This window comes from Lynx canadensis, chromosome E3 (genome assembly GCF_007474595.2).
Source record: "Lynx canadensis isolate LIC74 chromosome E3, mLynCan4.pri.v2, whole genome shotgun sequence".
NCBI classification, from domain to species: domain Eukaryota; kingdom Metazoa; phylum Chordata; class Mammalia; order Carnivora; family Felidae; genus Lynx; species Lynx canadensis.
Genome location: NC_044318.1, coordinates 36,399,501 through 36,421,927, shown reverse-complemented (window position 1 = coordinate 36,421,927; position 22,427 = coordinate 36,399,501). Strand labels below are relative to the sequence as shown.

The following is a 22,427-nucleotide window of genomic DNA, read 5'->3' as shown; positions in this document are numbered from 1 at the left end:
GTCGTGCTGGTGGCCCGTGGAGAGCAGGTTCCAGCTGCTTCCACGCCCAGGCTGCAACTGTACCCACTAGACATCTTTTTTTGTGGCCTTTACTTTTTTTTTTTTTTTTTTTTTTGAGAGAGAGAGAGGGAGGGAGGGAGGGCACGCATGCGTGCATGAGCTACAAACCAGGGAGGGCCAGAAGGAGAGAGAATCTCAGGTAGGCTCCACGCCCAACACAGCGTTGGATGTCATGAACCGTGAGATCATTACCTGAGCCCAAATCAGGAGTCGGACACTCAACCGACTGAGCCACCCAGGTGCCCCTTTTGTGGTCTTTACTTTTAAGGCTCTGATTTTTGTGAGGCCTGGGTCAGCCGTGGATGCATAAAAAACTTTCTAGAAAAAACAAGTCGCTCACCTCAGCCTGGTTCTGGGAAATCCGCATCTTCCTCGGTAACTAGAGCCACGGCTGTACAGATGTAAAAACTGAACCCTGAGGAGGGAGCCCTGGCTCATGCATGTGGACGTGGGACCCACGGTCATCGCGCCTTCTCCTCTCTCTGTTTTGCAGCTGGATTATCATCGTCTCCACTGTGGTTACCATTATCGTCGTCTTTGACCCACTGGGGGGGAAGATGGCTCCGTATTCCTCTGCTGGCCCCAACCACCTGGACAGTCATGAGTCGAGCCAGCTACTTAACGGCCTCAAGACAGCAGCTACCAGCGTGTGGGAGACCAGGATCAAGTTACTGTGCTGCTGTGTCGGGAAAGATGACCATACTCGAGTTGCTTTTTCGAGTACGGCAGAGCTTTTCTCAACCTACTTTTCAGTAAGCCGAAGGGGTCTGCTTTCGTCTCTTCTCCTGAGTAAATGTCTCCTCCGTGAAGATGAGCCCTCTGTGTTTTGAGCTGCGCCCCCGTTGACATAAAACAGCTCTTGCGGATGTGTGGTCTGTGCATGGCAGAGCAGGGGAGATGCTCACGGGACGTGGGCTCCGGAGCGTTAAGCCGGGGCCCTGCGCTTCGGACGCCGTGTCTCCGGTCAGTGTGTCCTGCGTTGCTGATGGTTCTTTGCACCGTGAAGGGTGTTAGTTAGTGTTTAAGGAGGCGAATAATGGAACCTGTATGTTTCGCGGGTAATTTGCCAGTCACCTGGATCCTCTGTCCTTCGGCCGGTGTGCTGCAGGTACAGGCAGGTGTAAGCAGTGTCCTGCATCCGGGGTGGTGTCAGACCTCGTGCGCCACATTACGGCACGACGGGATGTGTCCTTGCAGCGCAGGAAGGTGTCCTCACTCTAGAGCAGTTTCTTCAGTGATTTAGAAAAACTTGGTTTTCTTTCCCATCGAGTGCTTTCGTGTAACATCCTTTAGTAAACTATCGTGTTCAGTATTGAGACCAAGTAAGGGACAGGAGTTCTCTTGCCATCCTGAGCGACTGCTGGTCCCTTTCCTGCGGCGTCCGAGTCAGCAGTGTCCAGGGCTGGCCCCGTAGGCTGACACCCGGCGGGTAGCAGCAGCCTCTGTGTAGACAGTGGACAAGGGTCTCCCTGAACTAATTCCCAGGAGTGCTTCTGCCTAGTCTTAAGATATTTGGAAGAAGCGGGGGTGCCTGGGTGGCTCAGTCGGTTGAGCATCCGACTTTGGCTCAGGTCATGATCCGTGAGTTCGAGCCCCGCGTGGGGCTCCACTGTCAGTGCAGAGCCTGGTTCGGATCCTCTGTCTCCCTCTCTCTGCCTTTCTCCCATGCGTGCATGCACTCACTCTCTCAATCTCTCTCTCTTGAAGATAGACATTAAAAAAAAATTTTTTTTTTAAACTTTGGAAGAAGGAAGAAGAGAATCTGAGTGTTCTCAGCAGGTGTCTTCACCTGCATCACAGGTAGAGCTGATGACTCAGGGGCTGAGTGGCCAGTACCTGCTCCTTCTGGACTGGAAGTGCCTGGAGGCAGCTGAGGATTCCTGCCTGCTCCATACCCCACCCGGAGGAGGAGGGGAAAGTCAGGGGCAGGCGGCTTGCTCTGTTGCTGTCCTGGAGTGGGGTTCTCCCGGAGGCTTGCAGTAGCTGGTGTATTTAAGTTCAGTGTCGAATCTCTGCCCCAGGGACTCTTGCCACAAAACCACAGCGTCTTGAGCAAGCATCTAAGTTTGGGCTAAAATCGGCTGTTACTGGCAAAGATGGTGAATTTACTTATCCGTTTGCTCCCCAGCTTTACAAAAGATGTGAAGTCCATTAAGTGGTTCAGTTACTTAAAGTGAAATTTGAAATAAGAGCTCAGCCACATTTTTTTGTTGTCCAGTGGATTTGTCTGAGGGCAGGATAGGAAAAAACATTAAGCTCACATGCAGAAGTCTTGAAAGGAAAATACTTCTTAAGATACCCATTTACACATAACTGTGTGTGCATGTGGACTGTATAAAACTGGGTTTTGAGGAACTTGGGCTGTCCCTGCTAAGTTTTATGACAAGCCGCTGTTTTCACCCAGGACACAGATCTGGTGCCCAGCGACATTGCGGCGGGCCTCACCCTTCTCCATCAGCAACAGGACAACATCAGGAACAGCCAGGAGCCTGATGAGGTCATCAGCCATTCCCCAGGCCCCCCCCAGGTAAGCCCGTTCTGTTGGGTTGTAGAGTTTTGACATTTACACCTATTTATGTATCTTCAAAAAAACAAAGAACAGAAAAACCTGGCCAGCACCAATTTCAGGAGCAGCTGGCTTGGAATGTGAGTTGTGGCTTCTGCTGGTTGTGGTTTTTCACCCGTCAGGTAAGGCGTTTGCTCACCCGGAGTTCAGGGAGCGGAGCCCGTTCCTGGCTGCTTCACATCCATGTATCTTGAAAGCATTCTCTTTTAGGAACTTGGCTGTTGCAGTCTACATGGCAGAAACTCAGGGACCGGGCTTGGATCTCCCTGGGTGTGTTTGCGCTCTGCGCCTGGGGAGCGGAAACGGGTCAGCTTTGCTTGATGGGTTTTCCTGCCACGGGTGTTTATGCTTCTGAAAGAGAAGGTGGCACGTAGGAGTATACGTTTCTCCGCACCCCATCCAGCTGTCCAGGTCTTCACGGCTCACTTGTTGCAGGAAGGGGAGAGTCCAGAGTTTGAGTTCAGGTTTATGACCTTGGTGAGTTGGTCTTGTCCGTAAGGGGTTCCCTGATACAAAAAGCTTTTTTTCCTTCTCTTACAGGAAGCTGATTTAGATGCAGAGTTAGAAAATTGCCATCATTACATGCAGTTTGCAGCAGCCGCCTACGGGTGGCCCCTGTACATTTATCGGAACCCCTTCACAGGGCTGTGCAAGATCGGTGGGGACTGGTAGGTGGATGGGTTTGAGGCCTCCGTCTTCCTTCTGCTTGTCACTTGCTACGCAGTCTGTCCTTTATTTCCTAAAAATAATCCGGTTTCCCCTCTCGAAACACTTTCTGTTTTGAAATATTTCAAAACTGCAAGATCAGTACTGAGAACTCCCATATATCCTTTATATGGGGCCACCAGTTGTGACTCAGTTTGGTCACATGTGCTGTGTTACTATAAATACATAGCTTCTTCCTGAACCACTGGAAGTGTAATGCAATCAGCATGCCCCTTCTCTGCGGTTACTTCAGCCTGTATTTCTGTTCCCTCCCTCCCTCCCTCCCCTTTCTTTATTTTTAATTTGAGAGAGCCAAAGTACAAGTGGGGTGAGGGGCAGAGAGAGAGAGAAAGTTACCATTAAGCAATAACTCATTTATATTCTGTATTCAGGTTTCCAGTTGCCACGATAGTATCCTTTGTAACAGTTTTTCCTCCAGGTCAAGATTACGCATTGCACTTAGTTGACATGCATCCCTAGTTTTTTTCTATTTTGGAACTATTCCTCAGTCATTTTTCATCTTTCATGATCTTGACATTTTGGAAAGGACACAGTGTAGGTATTTTGTGGAATGGCCCTCAATTTGCATTTGTCAGATGGTTTCTTCCTGATGAGAGTCCAGATACACATTTTTGGCAGGAATGTCCCGTGAGGGGTATTGCACCCTTCTTAGAATTACATCATATCAGCAAACGCAAGAGGTCAGTTTGTCCCGTTACTGGAGTTTCAGAGTCTCTCCCATTCTTTTTTTTTAATGCTTTATTTATTTTTGAGAGAGACAGAGACAGAATGCGAGTGGGTTAGGGGCAGAGCAAGAGGGAGACACAGAATCCGAAGCAGGCTCCAGGCTCTGAGCTGTCAGCGCAGAGCCCGACTCGAGGCTCAAACTCACAAACCGCGAGATCATGTCCTGAGCTGAAGTCGGACGCTCAACCAACTGAGCCACCCAGGCGCTCCTTTTTTAAATTTTTTTAATGTTTATTTATTTTTGAGACAGAGCATGAGTGGGGGAGGGACAGAGAGAGAGGGAGACACAGAATGCGAAACAGGCTCCAGGCTCTGAGCTGTCAGCACAGAGCCCGACGTGGGGCTCGAACTCACAAGCTGTGAGATCGTGACCCGAGCCGAAGTCGGACACTTAACTGAGTGAGCCACCCAGGCGCCCCAAGTATCTCCCATTCTTAATATTGATTTTTTTGTATATGTAAAACATCGACATGACTCCAGAGATGAAAGCTGTAGTAAGAAGTATGCACAGGAATGTAATAATCTTTTAAAGGCCATTATATGTTCGCCAGAGTAAGGCCTGAAAATTGTAAACTTGGGTCCTCGTGATTTGGGGAAGACAGAAGAGTGGGGATCGATGTTCCTTGGTCAGTGGCTCAGGTTGGCAGAGTACCAGCCTTGCCTGTGTTTTTAGTTGTAGAACCAGGACAGCAGAATATGACTTGGTTGGAGGTGATCAGCTCAGCTGCCATTTTGGCTCCATCCTGCAGACGACAGGGCTACAGTACAGGGACTTCATTCACATAAGCTTTCATGACAAGGTAGGTGTAACGGCGCTTCTGAACTTCTTTGGGGTCCTGGAGTCCTGTGAGATTCTGACAGAAGTTACAGATTTTTTTTTTTTTTTTATGTTTATTTACTTTTGAGAGAGAGAGACAGAGACAGAGTGGGAACGGGTGAGAGGCAGAGAGAGAGGGAGACACAGAGTCCAAAGCAGGCTCCAGGCTCCGAGCTGTCAGCACAGAGCCCAACGCGGGGCTGGAACCCACGAACCGCGAGATCATGACCTGAGCCGAAGTGGGACGCTTAACCGACTGAGCCCCTCAGGCGCCCCTACAGATTATTTTCCCCAGAAAAATGTACATGGGGAGAGACACACACACACACACACACACACACACACACACACTCACACACTTTGCATACTGTTTCGGCTTAACGTAGATGGAGCCAGAAGTCTTCATAGAGATGCTGTACTGTGTTTTTGGTTTTGTTTTAAGTTTATTTATTTATTTTGAGAGACAGCTTGCTAGTAAGCAGGGCGGGGACAGAGAGAGAGGGAGAGTCCCAAGCAGGGGCTTAAACTCCCGAACTGTGAGATCATGACCTGAGCCAAAACTAAGAGTCAGTCACTTAACCGACTGAGCCCCCCCCCCCCCCCCCCCGGATGCCCCTGCACCGTGTCTGCACGTAGCCCGCCTCCTGTTGAAGGACAGGGAGCTGCACTTGGCAGTCGTGGCTGCGGAACCGTTAGCAACGGGGGCCGGCCTAACTCTGTATCCGCAGCCACACGTTCTTACCCTCGGGACCTCCTGCCTCTTTCCCTCGCCCTCAGGTCTACGAGCTTCCCTTTTTAGTGGCTCTGGACCACAGAAAGGAGTCCGTCGTGGTGGCAGTGAGAGGAACCATGTCTCTCCAGGTAGGGAGCCCAGGGACGAGGGGTGGGGCGAACGGCCAGCCGCGGGCACCAGGAGCTAAGGATCAAGGGGGCGTCAGACAGGGCAGCAGGCGTTGGGGGGGGAACACTGGGACAGAAGCTGCCGAAGCAGACCCTGGTTGTGAGACACTCCCTTTGGAAAAACCCAGGAAGTCGTTTTCCTTTTCACTGAGAAGCATCAGAAACAGACTGGCAGGGTTGGGGAGATGGGGGGGCTTCCCTTCAAGAAGTTGCTACAGAGGCGCCTGCCAGTCCCCTCCTGGTGCTCACATGCGGACGCCTCGAGGACTGCCACTTACCTGTCCCCAGCCCAGCGAGACCTCTCCCGTCCTGTCCCGGGGAGATCCTGGGTGGCTTTTTTCTCCCCGTTTCCGTGATGTGCTTTTCGGTCTGTTCTTGGCCGTTCCTCAATCTCATTTCCTGATTCCCACTTTGCTGCCGCCCCAGAAAGTGTAGAGAGACCTTGACCCTCTGCAGGGCGGGGGTGCACCTGGGGGTTCTGGCCAGACACCGCAGGCACCTCGCCTCCTCCAGACCCGCTGTCTGGGCCCCGATTTCTGGTAATTCTGCAGCAGCCCCCAGCTGTCCCCTATAGAAAGGGTGAAGCCGTCCTCGGTGTCTGTCCTGCCTTCCTGCCCGTCTCTCTCCGGCCATCTCTCTGTGCACAGTGCCGTAGCCCTGATTGTGCCCCCGTCCCCTTTTCCAGGCCAGGGAAGCAGTTTTCTACCCGGGTCCCCGTCCCTGGTCTTTCATTTTCCCAGTCAGTCCTCATACCGTCCACAGAGACTCTTTCCAGAATGTGGGTCCGATCTTCCCACTCCTCAGGACCTCCCTCACCGCACCCCCTTCCCCGTTGCTTTTTAATACAGAATTCATGTCTCTTATCATGGCTCTATCGGAGCTTTGTGACCCGAGCCCCCCTGCCTTTCCACTTCCCACCAGGCACTCCACATGCTGCGGAGTCCCATCCCTGGTGGGTTAGCCAAGCTGGGGCCTGCTGCCCCTTCACCTGGGGTTGCCCACCTCTCTGTTTCCTGAAAGTAAGTTTTTCCTTTAGTCTCTGGCGTCACCTCCTCCAGGAAGCACCCCCACCCCAATGCATTTCTTACCCTCCCTTAGGTTTCTGTGAGCCGTTGATAGCCCCTTGAGGATAGGAACCATGCTTTGTTCAAAACCCAGGTACAGGGCTCTGCTCTGTGGTACTTAGAAGAGGGGTGTACAGAGTACTTAGGCAGAAGGTGTGTCTTAGACGCGTCCCACAGCCCCCTCCCTGCCATGGGTCCCTCAGGGTTCCTGGCCACCTGGGTTTCCCTCCTGAGTTTGGGTGTGAGGTTCAGTCCTCAGTCTGACCCAGGAGACTGTCCTTCAGAGGGACCCGCCCCGCAGCGTCTGCTCTCAGCTCATCCCGGTGGCCTCTTCCAATGCGCTCTTTGCAGGACATCCTCACGGACCTGTCAGCGGAGAGCGAGGACCTGAACTTGGAGTGTGGGGTGCAAGACTGTTCGGCGCACAAGGTACGAGCCCTGGGGTTTGTGTTCGGGAATGTTCCGTCCGAGAGAAGCTCAGAGGGGCCAGGGTTTTTCCAAGTCTGACTGTCCCGTGAATGCTAACCTGCTAACCGTACAGCAGATAGCCAGTGCCGAGTGAGTGCTCTCTTCCCCTTTAGTACAAATTCCCACGACAGTCCCACCAGGTTGCTTTTTGTTTCTTTAAGAGGAAGCAGCAGGTTCTGAGCCATCGAGGGACTTACCAGAGGCCACACAGTTGTTAGGATAAGTGTCACTCGGCATTTGACCCCCCAGTCGAATGCTCTTCCCTTGATGAAAGTCACACATTGTCGTGGGGAAGTCGAGGTCCGAGGAGCGTCCAGCGCACGTGAGTCTCCCGCCCAGGAGCCCCGAGGGGCCCCGCAGCCCCGTCCTGTCGCCCGCGGGTTTCCTGTGCAGAGGACACAACACACGAGTTCTCGTCTTGTTGGTTCTGTGCTGGTGGCGTGGGGCTGCGGGCTCCTCCTCCAGGAACACAAAGGGCCTAGAGCAGAGGTGGTTTTTTTAAACGGTTTCGATGACGTGACATAATATCTGTCACATTAGCCACTTGTAAGCGTACAGGTTGCTGGCGGTAGATAGATTCCAAATGCCCGTCCCCATGACCGCCGTCTGTGCCCAGACTTTCTCATCATCCCGAACAAACTGTCCCTTCAGCAGTCCCCTCTCGGCAGCCGCTGAGAGACGTTCTGCTGTGTGCACAGACCACTTTGGTTTGTCCGTTTGTCCACTGGAGGGCCCGCCGGCCACTGCTGCAGCCCTTCCTTTGCGCTCTGTAGAGACTCCACCCGGAAGCGGGGCCGCCGCGTCTTGGGGTGTTAGCTGGGTTTCACTCGGGGAGGAGCCGCCGAACCGTCTTCCGGCCCAGCTGCACCAGTTGGCGCTCCGCTTGAAGCGTGTGAGGGCTCCCGTTCTCCACGTTCTCGTTCACACGTATCTTCTGTGGCTTCGATGACAGCCATCCCAGGGGTGCGAAGCGGTGTCTCGCTGCGGTCTGGGTTCACGTTTCCCTGATGACTGATGCGGTGGCGAGCAGGGTGTTTTAACGTTTGGGGGAATGTCCGGTCCCAGAGATCATGGCGGCTGCTTCCGGGGCCAGGGCTGTCGGGGTGGACGGCGGTGGGCCTGTGCTGTTTTTATGCACTTGGGGGTTTTTCAACCAAAACCCGTATCACTTCTCTAGTAATCGTTTTTTAAGCAAAGTGCTTAGTTTTTATATAAACGTGTCAGAGCCGGAGTGGAGCTGATTGGGCCAGTGTCCTGCCTGGATAGTTCGCAATGCGGGGCCAGACTGGAGGCTTCGTTCTGCCCCCCGTTAGAAGCTTGACAGTCCTCGGAAGTGAACGTTCCCCCGCAACCCCTAGCTGTCTCTTTGTGCCTCGAGTCACACAGGAATCCAGTTTAACTGTCGGACACGTGGGAAGAAGAACCAGAATGTTCGACTTTCTTACAGAGACACAGCCACGAGCCAACCACAGGATGCGGTTCAGTGGGCTGGGTAGTGGCTCTGGTCTTAGAATCTAGCCGCGGCCTTTGTGCGACCACAAGACGCGCTCTGAGCCTGGTCCCGGTCCCTCCAGAAGCAGCTCCTCCCTCGGGCCAGGAAGGTGGCTGCTGGAGCTGCAGGCCTAAGGGCCTGTACTGCTGCTCTCCGCCCCTGGCTTCACTCCTACACGTTTTGGCCCCGATACTGGCCGAAGTCGTTGGAGTTCACGACCGTGCAAGCGAGCACAGTCTTGGCCTGCGTGTGTGACACGGGCCAGGGACTCCGGCCAGCTGCAGTGGTGTCCAGGTCACTTTTGGCTCTGTCTGTCTGGAACCGGGCCTCTCTCGTGTGAGGCCAGGTCCCGCCTCCTCCCACAGAATTCAGTCATTACCCACTCAGGGATTTGCAGGAGCTCGGGAGGCTCTCCCGCGTCTCGCATCTGAACACAGGATTTCTCCCCTTCGGTCTTGTTAGAAGAGCAGCTGCGCAAGGACAGGGGCCACGATGGCCTTGTCTCGTCCTCCATTGAAACTGCTTCATTTTTCAAGAAGCCTGTTTCTTAGGACAGCTGTATTTGTTAGGAGGTTTTACATTTCCTTTCTTCTTTGAAATGGAACTAAAATCTGACCCCCCTAGAACTCATTTCCGATGGTCTTAGTTTTGCCTTTGCCGAAACTGAATGCTTGGCGAATATCTTAGAAGATCAGCCACTTATAATCTAAATCTGACAATCCGTCAGGACTTGGCTGAAGTAAACCGTGGTATGTGTATACAGCAAAATATCGTATAGCTTCAGAATAAGCCATAGAAAGACCCCTTGCCATGCACGTGTGTTCCCGATGTTACCCGTTCAGTGGTTCATGAAAACAGCCATGGAGCCCCCTCTCCAGGCCGAACTCTGCATCAGGAACCAGGAACACAAGGGCGAGTGGTAGCTGTGGCCGCTGATCCCCAGGTGCTGGTCTCCGCCTTGGGGAGACCGTCACAAATGAGTGTGCACAGTGTAAGCCTGTCACCTGTCATAACGGAACTCATTTCGTCTGATGATCAAAAGCCACCTTCTCTCGTCTGCATTTTTAGGGGATTTCTCAAGCCGCCAGATATGTGTACCAGCGCCTCATCAACGATGGGATCTTGAGCCAAGCGTTCAGCATTGCTCCCGTGAGGTTTTCATTTTTCTTTTCCTCCCCGTCGTTGTCATCAGCCGTCTGCTTCGTTTTAACCACGACACGTTCTGCTTTTGTCCCGCAGGAATACCGGCTAGTGGTCGTGGGACACAGCCTGGGGGCCGGCGCCGCGGCCCTGCTGGCCATCATGCTCAGGAGCTCGTACCCTCAACTCCGGTGCTACGCCTTCTCCCCGCCCCGGGGGTTGCTGAGGTACTTGTTTCTGGCAGGCGTGTGACGGGGTGCCGCGTGCTCCCGACCGGTCTTGGAGTTGTGATCTCGTGATCTCTCGTGCTCAGCCCGTTTGCTTCAAGCACTGCACAGTTGCAGGGACACCGAACAGCCTTTCACAGGCCTGCGTGAGCACAGCTCTGTCTTCAAAAGGGCACAGAGCGGAGACTCTCTTTACACAGAGGGACGGCTCACATCAGATGTCCCACAGAATACGTTGTGAAATGGTCACAAGACGTCTAGGCAACCTCTGTCTCCTTACGTGACAGAATTTCTTTCCTTGGGATAAGAACTTTTAAGATTCATTTAGCAACTCTCAGTGTTTGTTTATTTTTGAGAGACAGAGAGACAAAGAGAGACAGAGCACAAGTGGGGGAGGGGCAGAGAGAGAGACGGAGACACAGAATCCGAAGCAGGCTCCGGGCTCCGAGCTGTCAGCGCAGAGCCCGACGCAGGGCTCAAACCTACAAGCCATGAGATCATGACCTGAGCCGAAGTCGGACGCTCACCCGACTGAGCCCCCCCAGGCGCCCCTCTCTCAGGAGCTTTCAAATGTGCCATCTGGTGTTAGTAACTCGTCACCGTGCTGTACTTCCATCCCCATCGGTCCCCGTGACTTCTTTATAATTCGGGCTTTGCGCCCTTGGGCTCCGTTCACCCAGTCCACCCGCCCTGCAGCCCTCGCCTCTTGCAGCCACCAGCTTGTATTCTCCGTGTCTGTGAGCTTGGCTTTGGGGGATTTTTTTTTTTTTTTATATTCCACATATAAGTGAGATCATACAGTATTTATAAAAGTAAATAAGTCTATCTGACTGATTTCAGTTAGCGTAATGCCCTCAGTGTCCATCCGTGTTGTTGCAAATCGCAGAATTTCATTGTATTTTATGGTCATTGTACATGCACGTGCACACACACCACTTTTTTTCCATTCATGTGCTGATGCACGCTTACGTAGTTCCCACGTCTTGGCCGTTGCAAATCATGCTGCAGTAAACGTGGGGGGTACAGCTCTCTTTTCAAGTTAGCGTCTTCATTTTCTCTGGACACGTACCCAGAAGTGTAATTGCCGGATGACATGATAGTTCCACGTTTAGGTTTTTGAGGAGACTTCACACTGTTTTCCACAGTGGCTGCACCAGTTTGCTTTCCCACCAGCAGGACACTGGGGTTGCCTTTTCTCCACATCCTTGCCAGCACTTGTTATTTCTTGTTTGGGGACCTTTGTTGTTTTACTAGCCATTCGGACAAGTGTCAGGTGATATCTCATCGTGGTTTGGATTTGCATTTCCCTGAGAAGTAGTGATGTTGAGCATTTTCACGTACCTGTGGGTCACGTGCATGTCTTTTTTTGGAAAAAAGTCCATTCGGGGTGCCTGGGTGGCTGTCAGGCATCCGACTCTTGATCTTGGCTCGAGTCTTGATCTCAGGGTCGTGAGTTTGGGCCCCGTGTTGGGCTCCACACTGGGTGTGGAGTCTACTTAAAAAGAAAATGTTTAGGGCCACCTGGGTGACTAGGTCGGTTAAGCGTCTGACTCTTGATTTAAGCTCAGGTCATGATTTCATGGTTCACAAGATCAGGCCCCATGTGGGGCTCTGCGCTGATAGCATGGAGCCTGCTTGGGATTCTCTCTCTCCCTCCCTCCCTCCTTCTCTCTCTCTCTGCCTCTCCCCTGCTTGTACGCGTGTGCACTATCTCTCAAAAATAAACATTTAAAAAAAAAAAGGTATTGGACGCCTGAATGGCTCAGTCAGTGAAGCATCTAACTTCAGCTCAGGTCGTGATCTAACAGTTCGTGAGTTCGAGTCCCACTTTGGGTGAGCCCTGCTTCTCTCTCTGTCTCTCTCTCCCCCCTCCCTCTCCCTCTCCCTCTCCCTCTCCCTCTCTCCCTCTCTGTGCCCCTCACTCACTGGTGTCCTCTCTCTCAACAACAAAAACAAAAAAACCACAAAGTGTTGCTTAAAAAAAAAGAATGTCTGTTCTGCTCTTCTGCCCATTTTTAAATCTTACTGTTTTTCTGCTAGTGGGTTGTGTGAATTCTTTATATATTTTGGGTATCAACCCCTTGTCAGAGGTATGATTTGCAAATGTTTTCTCCCATTCCGCAGATCGCCTTTTCGTTTTGTCGGTTGTTCCCTTTCTCTGTGCAGAAGCTTTTCGGTTGGATGTGGTCCCTCCCTGTTTAGTTTTGCTTTTGTTGCCTTTGCTTTTGGGGTCAAATCCAAAAAGTCATCATTGAGACCAATGTTTGGGAGCTCACTGCCTGTTTTCTTCTGGGAGTTTTATGGTTTCAGGTCTTATATTGAAGTCTTTCATCATTTTGAGTTGGGTCGTGTTGTGGTGTAAGATAGGGGTCCAGGTTCATTCTTCTGCACGTGGCTTCGGTTCTCCCAGCACCATTGCTTGAAGAGACTGTTCTGGCCGCCTCGTATATTCTTGCTGCTATGTTGTAAATTAGTTGGCTTTATTTCTGGGGTGTGTGTCTGTTTTTATGCCAATACCATACTATTTTGATTACTGTAGCTTTATAATATCGTTTGGAATCCGGGAGCATGATGCCTCCAGCTTTGCTCTTCGTTCTCAAGATTGCTTTGGCGATTTGGGGTCTTTTGTGGTTCCGCATACATTTTAGGATTATTTCGTCTATTTCTGTGAAAAATGCCATTGGAATTTTGATAGGGATTGAGCTGACTCTAGATTGCTTTGGGTAGTGTGGATATTTTGACAGTATTAATTCTCCCAGTCCGCGAGCATGGAAACCTTCCCATTTATTCTTGTCTTCAGTTCTTTCATCAGGTCTTAGGGTTTCCAGTGCACACGTCTTGCCCCTCCTTGGTTAAACTGATTCCTTCGTGGTTTTGGGGTGCAACTGTGAGTCGGATTGCTTTCTTATTTTTCTTTCTGATAGCTCATTAGCTTATGCCAACAACAGATTCCTGTTTACAAGTACATACCTTGTGTTATTGTGCTTCGCAGGTACTGCTTCACTTTTTAAATTTTTTTTAAATAAGTAAAGGTTTGTGGCAGCCCTGCCTTAAGCAAGTTTGTTGGGACCACTTTTCAAACAGCATCAGCTCACTTTATGTCTTTGTCACATTTTAAAGGTTCTTGCAGTATTTCAGTTTTTTCATTATTTTGTTATGTTGACGTGTGATGGGTGGTTATGACTCACTGAAAGCTCCGATGGTGGTTAGCATTTTTTAGCAATAAAGTATTTAAAAAAACTTTTTTTTTTACGTTTATTTATTTTTGAGAGACAGAGCACAAGCGGGGTAGGGGCAGAGAGAGAATGAGACACAGAATCCAAAGCAGGCTCCAGGCTCGGAGCTGTCAGCACAGAGCTTGAGGCAGGGCTCGAACTCACAAACTGTGAGATCATGACCTGAGTCGAAGTCGAACGCCTAAACGACTGAGCCACCCAGGCGCCCCACAATAAAGTATTTTTTAATTACAGTGTGTACATTGTTTTTGTAGACACATCATTGCACACTTTAAATAGACACTGCACACTTGGAGCCCCTGGGTGGCTCAGTGGGTTAAGCGTCTGACTTCGGCTCAGGTCATGATCTCGCAGCTCATGAGTTTGAGCCCCGCCCCAGACTCTGCTGACAGCTCAGAGCCTGGAGCCTGCTTCGGATTCTGTGTCTCATTCTCTCTCTGCCCTCCCCCGCTTGAGCTCTGTCTCTCTCTCGAATATAAAGAAACATTAAAAAAAGTTAAATAGGGGCGCCTGGGTGGCGCAGTCGGTTAAGCGTCCGACTTCAGCCAGGTCACGATCTCGCGGTCCGTGAGTTCGAGCCCCGCGTCGGGCTCTGGGCTGATGGCTCAGAGCCTGGAGCATGTTTCCGATTCTGTGTCTCCCTCTCTCTCTGCCCCTCCCCCGTTCATGCTCTGTCTCTCTCTGTCCCAAAAAATAAATAAAAACGTTGAAAAAAAAAAATTAAAAAAAGTTAAATAGACGTTGCACACTTAATAGACTGCAACGCGCGTAAACAGAACTTCTCTGCGCTGGGAAACCAAACGATTCACGTTAGTCGCTGTACCGCAGTATTTGCTTTACTGCAACCGAACCTGCGTAACACTGTGCCCCATGTTATGTCCGGAGTCGTCCTGTAGCCTACAACTCTCCTGAATTTGTTTCCTGATTATTTTTTTAAGTTCGAAAGTATATTTTTTTCTTACTTAACATACTTAATCCTACATCATTTTCTGTACCAATGATAAAAGAAGTCTGTGCTATAATTTAAAAAGGAAAAAGGGGAGGAAAAAAGAAATTTGTATCCATCATGGAAGTTTTGGAAAATGTAAAAAAGTGGAAAGATCAGAGATTTTCTACCCAGAAATCACACTGGAACTATTCAGGTTTGTTTACTTCTAGCTGCTTGTGTGTGGCTATGCTTTACAAATTAACAGTTTTTACTTACTTGAGAGAGAGAGCAGAAGCTGGAGAGGGGCAGAAAGAGAGAAAGACATAATCTTAAGCTGGTTCCATGCTCAGCGTCAAGTCTGACAACACAAGGCTGGATCCCACAGCCCTGGGATCATGACCTGAGCTAAAAATCAAGAGTTGGCCCAATCAACTGAGCCAGCCAGTCACCCAGACGTAATATTTTGTATGCATTATATCCTTAAATATTGTTTGAGAGCATGTTTTTTATGTAGCTGCTGAGTATTCTATTATCTGGTTATGCCATTTCTATTCTATGGATGGAAATTTACATTTTGTGTTACTATTGGTAATTATAATTATATTTAATAATTATAATTCCATCCATTATATTTATATATAAATATTTGTATACCTTTCCAATTTTTAAAGCTTTTTTTTTTTTTTTTTTTTTTTTATGTTTATTACTTTTGAGAGAGAGACAGAGTGTGAGCCAGAGAGGGGCAGAGAGAGAGGGAGACACAGAATCTGAAGCAGACTCCAGGCTCTGAGCTCTCAGCACAGAGCCAGATGCGGGACACGAACTCACCAACTGTGAGATTATGACCTGAGCTTAACCCACTAAGCCACCCAGGTGCCCCTTAAAGCTCTTTTTATGTTAAAATATACATTTATACATATCAAAAGACATGAATGACTTCTAAAAAAATTTTTTTAATATTTATTTTTGAGAGAGAGAGAGGAAGCCGGCGAGGGCAGGGAGAGAGGGAGACACAGAATCCAAAGCAGGCTCCAGTCTCTGAGCTGTCAGCACAGAGCCTGATGTTGGGCTCAAACCCACAAACTGCGAGATCATGACCTGAGCCAAAGTTGGACATTTAACTGACTGAGCCACCCAGGCGCCCCAACAGGAATGACTTTTTTTTATTTTTATTTTTATTTTTTTATGTTTTTATTTTATTTTGAGAGACAGAGTGTGATCAGGGAAGGGGCAGAGAGAGAGGGAGACACAGAATCCAAAGCAGGCTTCAGGCTCCAAGCTGTCGGCACAGAGCCCGACGTGGGGCTCGAACTCATAGACTATGAGATCATGACCTAAGCCGTAGCCGGACGCCCAACCGACTGAGCCACCCAGGTGCCCCAGGAATGACTTTTTAACTGAATTTTTAGATTGTGAAACATTTAATACAAAATTTACATTTTCTGAGAAGGATAAACAAACATCTTTACAACGTGGATGCATTTTGCCATGTGAAGAAAAGTCTACACACAAGACCTATTGTAGGATTCCAGTTATCTCACCTCCTGGGGTGGGGGTGGGATTGATGGCCAGAGGACACAGGGGGCTCTTGGGGGTGCTGGAAACGTTCTTTATTGTGATGGTGGTGGCAGTTAAGCAGTTAAAGCATTTGTCAGGACTTGTCCGCTCACATTGGGTGATTTTGCTGTGTCCACCTCAATAAAGTGGATTTGAAAATACACACAGCTCTCTGTACCCACATTGAGAAACCAAGCGTTCAGTGACTTAGAATTCCCTGTGCGTCCTCTCCTTCCCTGCACATACTCCCCATCCTGACCTTTGTGAAAATTCTTCCTTTGCTTTAAAAAGTAGTTTTACCGCTTATATTCAGGCCTCCACATAGCAGTTTGGATTTGTGTGGTTTCAGAATTTATAGAAGTGGATTCCTTGTCTGTTGAGTTTGTACTTTGGTGGTGTTCCTTTTGCCCATTTTTCTGTCAGGTCGTCTTTTGCTTTCTCGATCTGCAAACACGTATATTATGTAGTCCGTTCTTGTGCAGCTGCAAGTAAGTGTCGTGAATATGCTCTCCTGGTCCTCAATGTGCTTTGTACTTGCATTGAGTCCTGTCTTCACTTCCTTCCGTTCTTGATTTTAACCTTCATTTGTCAACCTTTTCATTTATGATTTTTGTTTCTTATTTAAGAAATCTTTTTCGGGGCACCTGGGTGGCTCCGTCGGTTGAGCGTCCGACTTTGGCTCAGGTCATGATCTCATAGTTTGTGGGTTTGAGCCCCGCATCAGGCTCTGTGCTGACCGTTTGCTCAGAGCCTGGAGCCTGTTTCAGATTCTGTGTCTCCTTCTCTCTCTGCCCTTCCCCCGCTCACGCTTTGTCTCACTCTGTTTCTCAAAAATAAATAAATGTAAAAAAAAAAAATTTTTTTTTTAAAGAAATCTTTTTCTGGGGCGCCTGGGTGGTGCAGTCGGTTAAGCGTCCGACTTCAGCCAGGTCACGATCTCGCGGTCCGTGAGTTCGAGCCCCGCGTCAGGCTCTGGGCTGATGGCTCAGAGCCTGGAGCCTGTTTCCCATTCTGTGTCTCCCTCTCTCTCTGGCCCTCCCCCGTTCATGCTCTGTCTCTCTCTCTGTCCCAAAAATAAATAAACATTGAAAAAAAAAAAAAAAAAGAAATCTTTTTCTATCCTAAGGATTCGAAGCTCATCTTCTTTATTCCAACAGCTCTTAGTCTGGCCTTTCACCTTTAGGTAGATCTTTAGTCTGTGTTTAATTGCGTTTTTGTGTGCGGTGTGAGTCTGGGATCCAGTCATTTCCCCCTCACACAGTGCAACATCGTAGCCCTTCCCCTGCTGCCAACACGAAGTGTTGGCCTCTAGTGGTGCAAATCTAGTGTGCCTTTTGCTTTTGCAAGAGCTTCGTGGCTGTTCTTAGCCCTTTGCACCTCATATCAATTTTGGGATCAACTTTGCAAGTTCCGTAAACAAAAAGCTTAGTTCTTATTTCAGCTGCCTTTACTTTCTAGTTCACTCTGGAGGTAACTAACACATTACTGAGCCTTCCAGCCTTTGAACATAAAGTGGCTTTTCAAGTATTCCGGGACCCTTTAATGTCTTCCAATTAAACTTTATCATTTTCTCCTTTGGCTGACGTAGATCAAACTCATAGAAGTTTCTCTTTCGTCTTGTATCCAACAGCCTTGTTAAATTTCCCTATTAATTAGAATTCCTCTGCAGATGCTTTCCTTTTTTTTTTTTTAATTGTATATAATAACTTCACAAATGACAGTTTTCTTTTTTTTTTTTCCCTTTCGGGGCTGATCACCATTAAAATGTCCTGTGTCCTTTTGCAGTCAGTCCCTTCCACCCACCCCCAGGTATCCAAGGATCTTTTTGTCACTGTAGTTTTCTCTTCTCTAGCATGTCATAAATGGAATCCTACAATATGCTGTCTTTTGTGTTGCGTTTCTTTTACTCAGTAAGGTGCATCCAGGTTACATGGGTGTTTGCTTTTTTCCTAAGTGCTTGTAGAATCTCCTTTTAATGTATCTTGCTTGAAAGGTTTAGATCCCCCAATCTGTGAAGGCCTAGTCACATGTGGCAGATGGCTGCCTCTGCGGTCTCCCACTCCTTGGGGGCCTCCCATCAGACAGGCATTACTGCCTTGCTCTTACTGCACGTTGTGAACTTGTCTCTCGTACCTTGTCTCTTTGTTTCTAGTGCTACCTTCTGGATAGTTCTTCGGATTCCTGTACGAGATCACTAATGCTCTCTTCAGTGCTTATGATCATCTTAAAATGGAATTTTCATACAGAAATTACAAATTCAAACCAAGGTCAAAAGAGCAGAAGCCACCATTTAATCAGCTTCAGTAGTTTATTAACACACTGAATATTCAGGTACCCCCTGCTTCCCACAGATCCCATGGCACGATTACTTTGATGCAAATCTGAGACCTATCATTTTATCCGTAAATATGCTGATTTCTATAGCATAGAGCACTTTTTTAAAAAGTTAATAATTTCTTCGTACCAATAACTAACTGATCACGTTCTCCCAATGATCTCATAAATGTTATAAATTCCAAACAAGATTCTCACATTGGATATAGTGGATTTGTCTTGTAACTGTATTTTTTTTGTTAGTTTTTAATCACATTTAGTAGTGTACATGCAGGCAATCCAGACAACAGAAATTCTGTAAACTCTCTTAATGTATAGATTTCTCATTTCCCTCTATTTCCGAAACAAGTTACCTGTTGTGGAGAATCCACATTCTGGATTTCCTTTCTTGTATATTCACCATGTCACGTAACATGTTCCTGCGTACCGCTGGCTGTGTGTCCTAGAAGATGGTAATTGTGTCTAGAAACTTGACAGACTCAGGGTTGATTTTTTTTGACAGTAATGCGTGGTGGGAATGGTACGTGATTCCTATTGGATCATCTCAGGAGACACCGGTCTGCTGGGCTCTGTGACGTTGGCAGCTGGTAACTGATATGTACATATTTTATTAGAGATTGCAAGATGTTGATATTCTGGCATTCCTTCTACAGTTATTAGCCAAAAATTCAAAAAAAAAAACAAAAAACTTTTCTTCCAAGTACTTGGTTATCTCAGGTATAAGCTTCTCACAGTTTAAGCAGAACAGATGCATGAATGCTTGAATCTTTCCCTCTCCTTAGCTGTGTGCCGAGTGCTGAATCGGTATTCTAGCATTCTCCAGAGGTGGACCTTAATTCTTTGAAACTATCTCAGCCCATTGCAGCAGAGTTGCTGATGTTCCCACGGTCCCCTTTTGGCCAGCGGAGTCCCTTCAAACCAGGCTTCTCACCCTGCCACGGCCCCGGGTGTCGGACAGGTGTCTCCTTTCTGGCACCACAAAACGTTCTCAGGTTTCTTGCCCGGTCTTGCCATCTGGAAGCGGCAGCCATCTCCCCATGGAGTACTGTGTTGTTTTTGAGTAGGAAATGGTATTAGAGACTGTCACCTGGGCACCGGGTGCCCCATTCCTGCCAGGCGGGGTCACGGTTTCTAGGCCTTTTCGGTGCTAAGAGGTAGGAAATGCTGTTGTTACCCCAAAGAGGAAATGTATCCTTACTGCATATTGACACTTTCAACTTAAAGATCGGGATTTTTACCGCAACTGTATCTTTTTTTCTCTTATGCTAAAAATCTGGGTTTCCTTGAGCCCCGGTTTTTAGTAGGTCCACGAGCCGTGTGCGCACCGGTGTATGTGTGCGGAGGCCACACAGACTGATCACTTTCGGAATGCTCATAGTGGGAGGACTGCTGCAGGCGGTCTGGGTTTTTTTACACTTGGTTTTGTTCTTATGTAACATCCCCCCCAGGGATGGACAGCCAACTTCTGTTGTTGGAAGCTCACCTGAAATAATCCTTCCGTTTGGCTAATACACCGCTAGGTTCATTTCTTTCACCCTCGATGTTAGGAATTGCTTTCCTTCTTTTAATTTTTATGATTATGTAAAACAATGACATGGTTCCAAAGACAACTCTACAGAGCAAGAGACAGAGAGGTCTCCTTTCCATCCTTCTTCCCTGAGGTCACCGTTAGTTTTTAACTTGGCTTTTCCATAATTCTCACCTATTTACATATAAAAGCAAATACGGATACAACTTTGCATTCCTCCTCCTCTTCGATAAAAGGTAGCTAAGTCTTCATGCTGCCGTGGGTGTTGTTGTAACTTGACCGTGTGTCCTGAGACCACCCCACAGCAGCACAGGCCACCCTCACTCTCCTGCTGCTAAGGGCTCGGTACTCCCTGGACGTGCTGTGGTGTATGAATTGGGGTTTCCAGCCTCTGCTGTTGTAAGCAGTGATAGCCTTTTTTGTATCTGTCCTTCTCCGTTTTTGCCAGTTGGTGTTTTTTCTTTGAAGCGTATTTATTTTGAGAGCGCGCGCACACCCCTGCACGAGCCGGGGAGGGGCAGAGGAGGAGAGAGATTGATTCCCAAGCAGGCTCCCGCTGTCTTTGCAGAGCCCGACTTGGGGCTCGATCCCACAAACTGTGAGATCATGACCTGAGCCGAAATGGAGTCGGACGCTGAAGCAACTGAGCCCCCAGGGAGCCCGGCCAGAGTGTCTGTTAGGTCCCTCCAAGCGGGGCTGCGGGGGCGAAGGGTACAAGCACGCGCGTGGTCTGCCGTCTGGATCCGGCTGACGGCTGTTGTGGCTTTACTAGAATCTGGGGAAGGAGTCGCTCCGATTGGATGCTCTCTACTTTCTCTTCCCCTTTTTTAAAGGGTAGAGAACAGCCCAAGTCTCTGAAAACTGACCTCGGTCACCTGGTAAAGTTGCTTGATTTCTCTTTGGAGCTCTTTGTGGGCAATATAATCCTGAAACTTGACGAATGTTTATCTTTCTGAAATTTCAGCAAATCCCTTTATGAACACTCCAAGAACTTCACCGTGTCGCTTGTGCTAGGCAAGGATATCATCCCCAGGTGAGTCTGCCGGCGCTTCCTCGGGAATGGGGGCAGCTGAAAGACCGGATTTTGAGCTTCAATCTGGTCTTTTGCTAAACAGGTTAAGTGTGACCAACTTGGAAGATTTGAAGAAGAGAATCTTGCGAGTGATCGCGCACTGTAACAAGCCCAAGGTAACCTGGGGGTGCCCGGAAGAGGGTCTGCAGGAGTTGGAGGCTGTGTGTGCCCCGAGAGGAAGTTTCTCAGTTCAGAGGCTCTTAGCCCAGCGCATTCGATGCCGTTGCCTGAGGCTCTGTCTCCCCGGGGTACACCTTCCATCTGGGGCTCGGGGCCGATGCCAAGGAAAGCGCACGGCTCAGTCCTGAAATGCCACGGTTAGAGACTGTGGTAGAACCTTCCCTGTTCCACTTCAGTGATGCGCTGTCTTTGCCCTGTCTTGTGACCAACAGTATTCTGATGCTTTTGGTCCCAAAGCTTAGAAAATAAGGCTGCCAAATAGAGTTTAAGAATTATTAGTATACCATGGAATGTTGTAGTCATTAGAAATGGTGACATAAATTTACATTTACCAATAGAGAAAGATATCCATGATATACTGAGAAAAAAAACACATTTTTTTTTTTTTTTTTTTTTTTTTTTAAGGGCAGATTTAAAAATGATCCACTTCAGCTCAGGTCATGATCTCTCAGTTCGTGGGTTCAAGCCCCGCATCAGGCTCTCTGACAGCTCAGAGCCTGCTTCCAATCCTCTGTTCGCCTCTCTCTGCCCCTCCCCCAGTTGAACCCCATGTCAGGTGTCGACATCATAGAGCCTGCTTGGGATTCTCTCTTGCCCTTCTCCCTGGCTCACAGTCTCTCTCTCTCTCTCTCTCAAAATAAATGAGCATTTAAAAAAGTAATATAAAAATGATTCTTAGAGGTATGTTTGAAGGCAGCAGATGATATGTGGTAACAAGGATGTAGTTTTTGATGATTTAATTTACTATGAAAACAAAGTTTTCTGACTTTCAAAAAAATTCTTTTAATAAGCTTTCTCCTTACCAACTACCCCCCACTCCTCAAATTTTTAAAAAGTAATGTGCTTAAGGGAGAGAATGAAGCTGGTTGGCAGAACTGCCTAAAAAGAATTAAGGGTCACTTTTTCTCAAAATCTGCATGATGTGGTTTTTACTGTTGCTTCAAGTTTGATGTGGCTTCGTTGTGCAAGAGATACAGGAGTTCGGGCCACTGAGGTCCACGCTCCTAAGACCCGTGGTTTAAACAAACCAGGGAGGCATTTGAGCTCTGAGGTCACCGTCCCGCAGCAAGTGCTGTGGTCCGAGGTCTGTGTGGCCCGGGAAGGACTGGGTAACAGGCACCTGCCTTCTTGCTCTGCCCTCAGTACAAGATCCTGCTGCGCGGGTGCTGGTATGAGCTGTTCGGAGGCGACCCTGACAACCTTCCAACAGAGCTGGACGGGGGCGCCCAGGGACACCTGACGCAGCCGCTTCTGGGGGAGCAGAGCCTGCTGACGCACGGGTCCCCGACATACAGCTTCTCCAGCGACTCCCCCCTGGAGTCCCCCGCCAAGTACCCCCATCTCTACCCTCCCGGCAGGATCATCCACCTGGAGGAAGAAGGCACCTCAGGGAGGTGAGTGCGGGC

General features: G+C 48.8%; 1 protein-coding gene across 2 annotated transcripts in view; it reads left to right on the top strand.

Annotated features, from left to right (window-relative positions):
* Positions 1-22,427, top strand: part of DAGLB (diacylglycerol lipase beta) — a 37,564-nt gene that overhangs the window by 11,220 nt on the left and 3,917 nt on the right. Inside the window, exons 4-14 of one of the 2 annotated variants that reach the window (XM_030301397.1) lie at positions 554-812; positions 2,465-2,587; positions 3,167-3,294; positions 4,752-4,878; positions 5,673-5,756; positions 7,211-7,288; positions 9,888-9,968; positions 10,059-10,186; positions 20,734-20,802; positions 20,885-20,957; positions 22,165-22,415. In XM_030301397.1, the coding sequence (XP_030157257.1) occupies positions 554-812; positions 2,465-2,587; positions 3,167-3,294; positions 4,752-4,878; positions 5,673-5,756; positions 7,211-7,288; positions 9,888-9,968; positions 10,059-10,186; positions 20,734-20,802; positions 20,885-20,957; positions 22,165-22,415 (1,401 nt within the window). The remainder of the gene's footprint in view (positions 1-553; positions 813-2,464; positions 2,588-3,166; positions 3,295-4,751; positions 4,879-5,672; positions 5,757-7,210; positions 7,289-9,887; positions 9,969-10,058; positions 10,187-20,733; positions 20,803-20,884; positions 20,958-22,164; positions 22,416-22,427) is intronic. The other variant, XM_032591630.1, reaches the window with a different exon arrangement.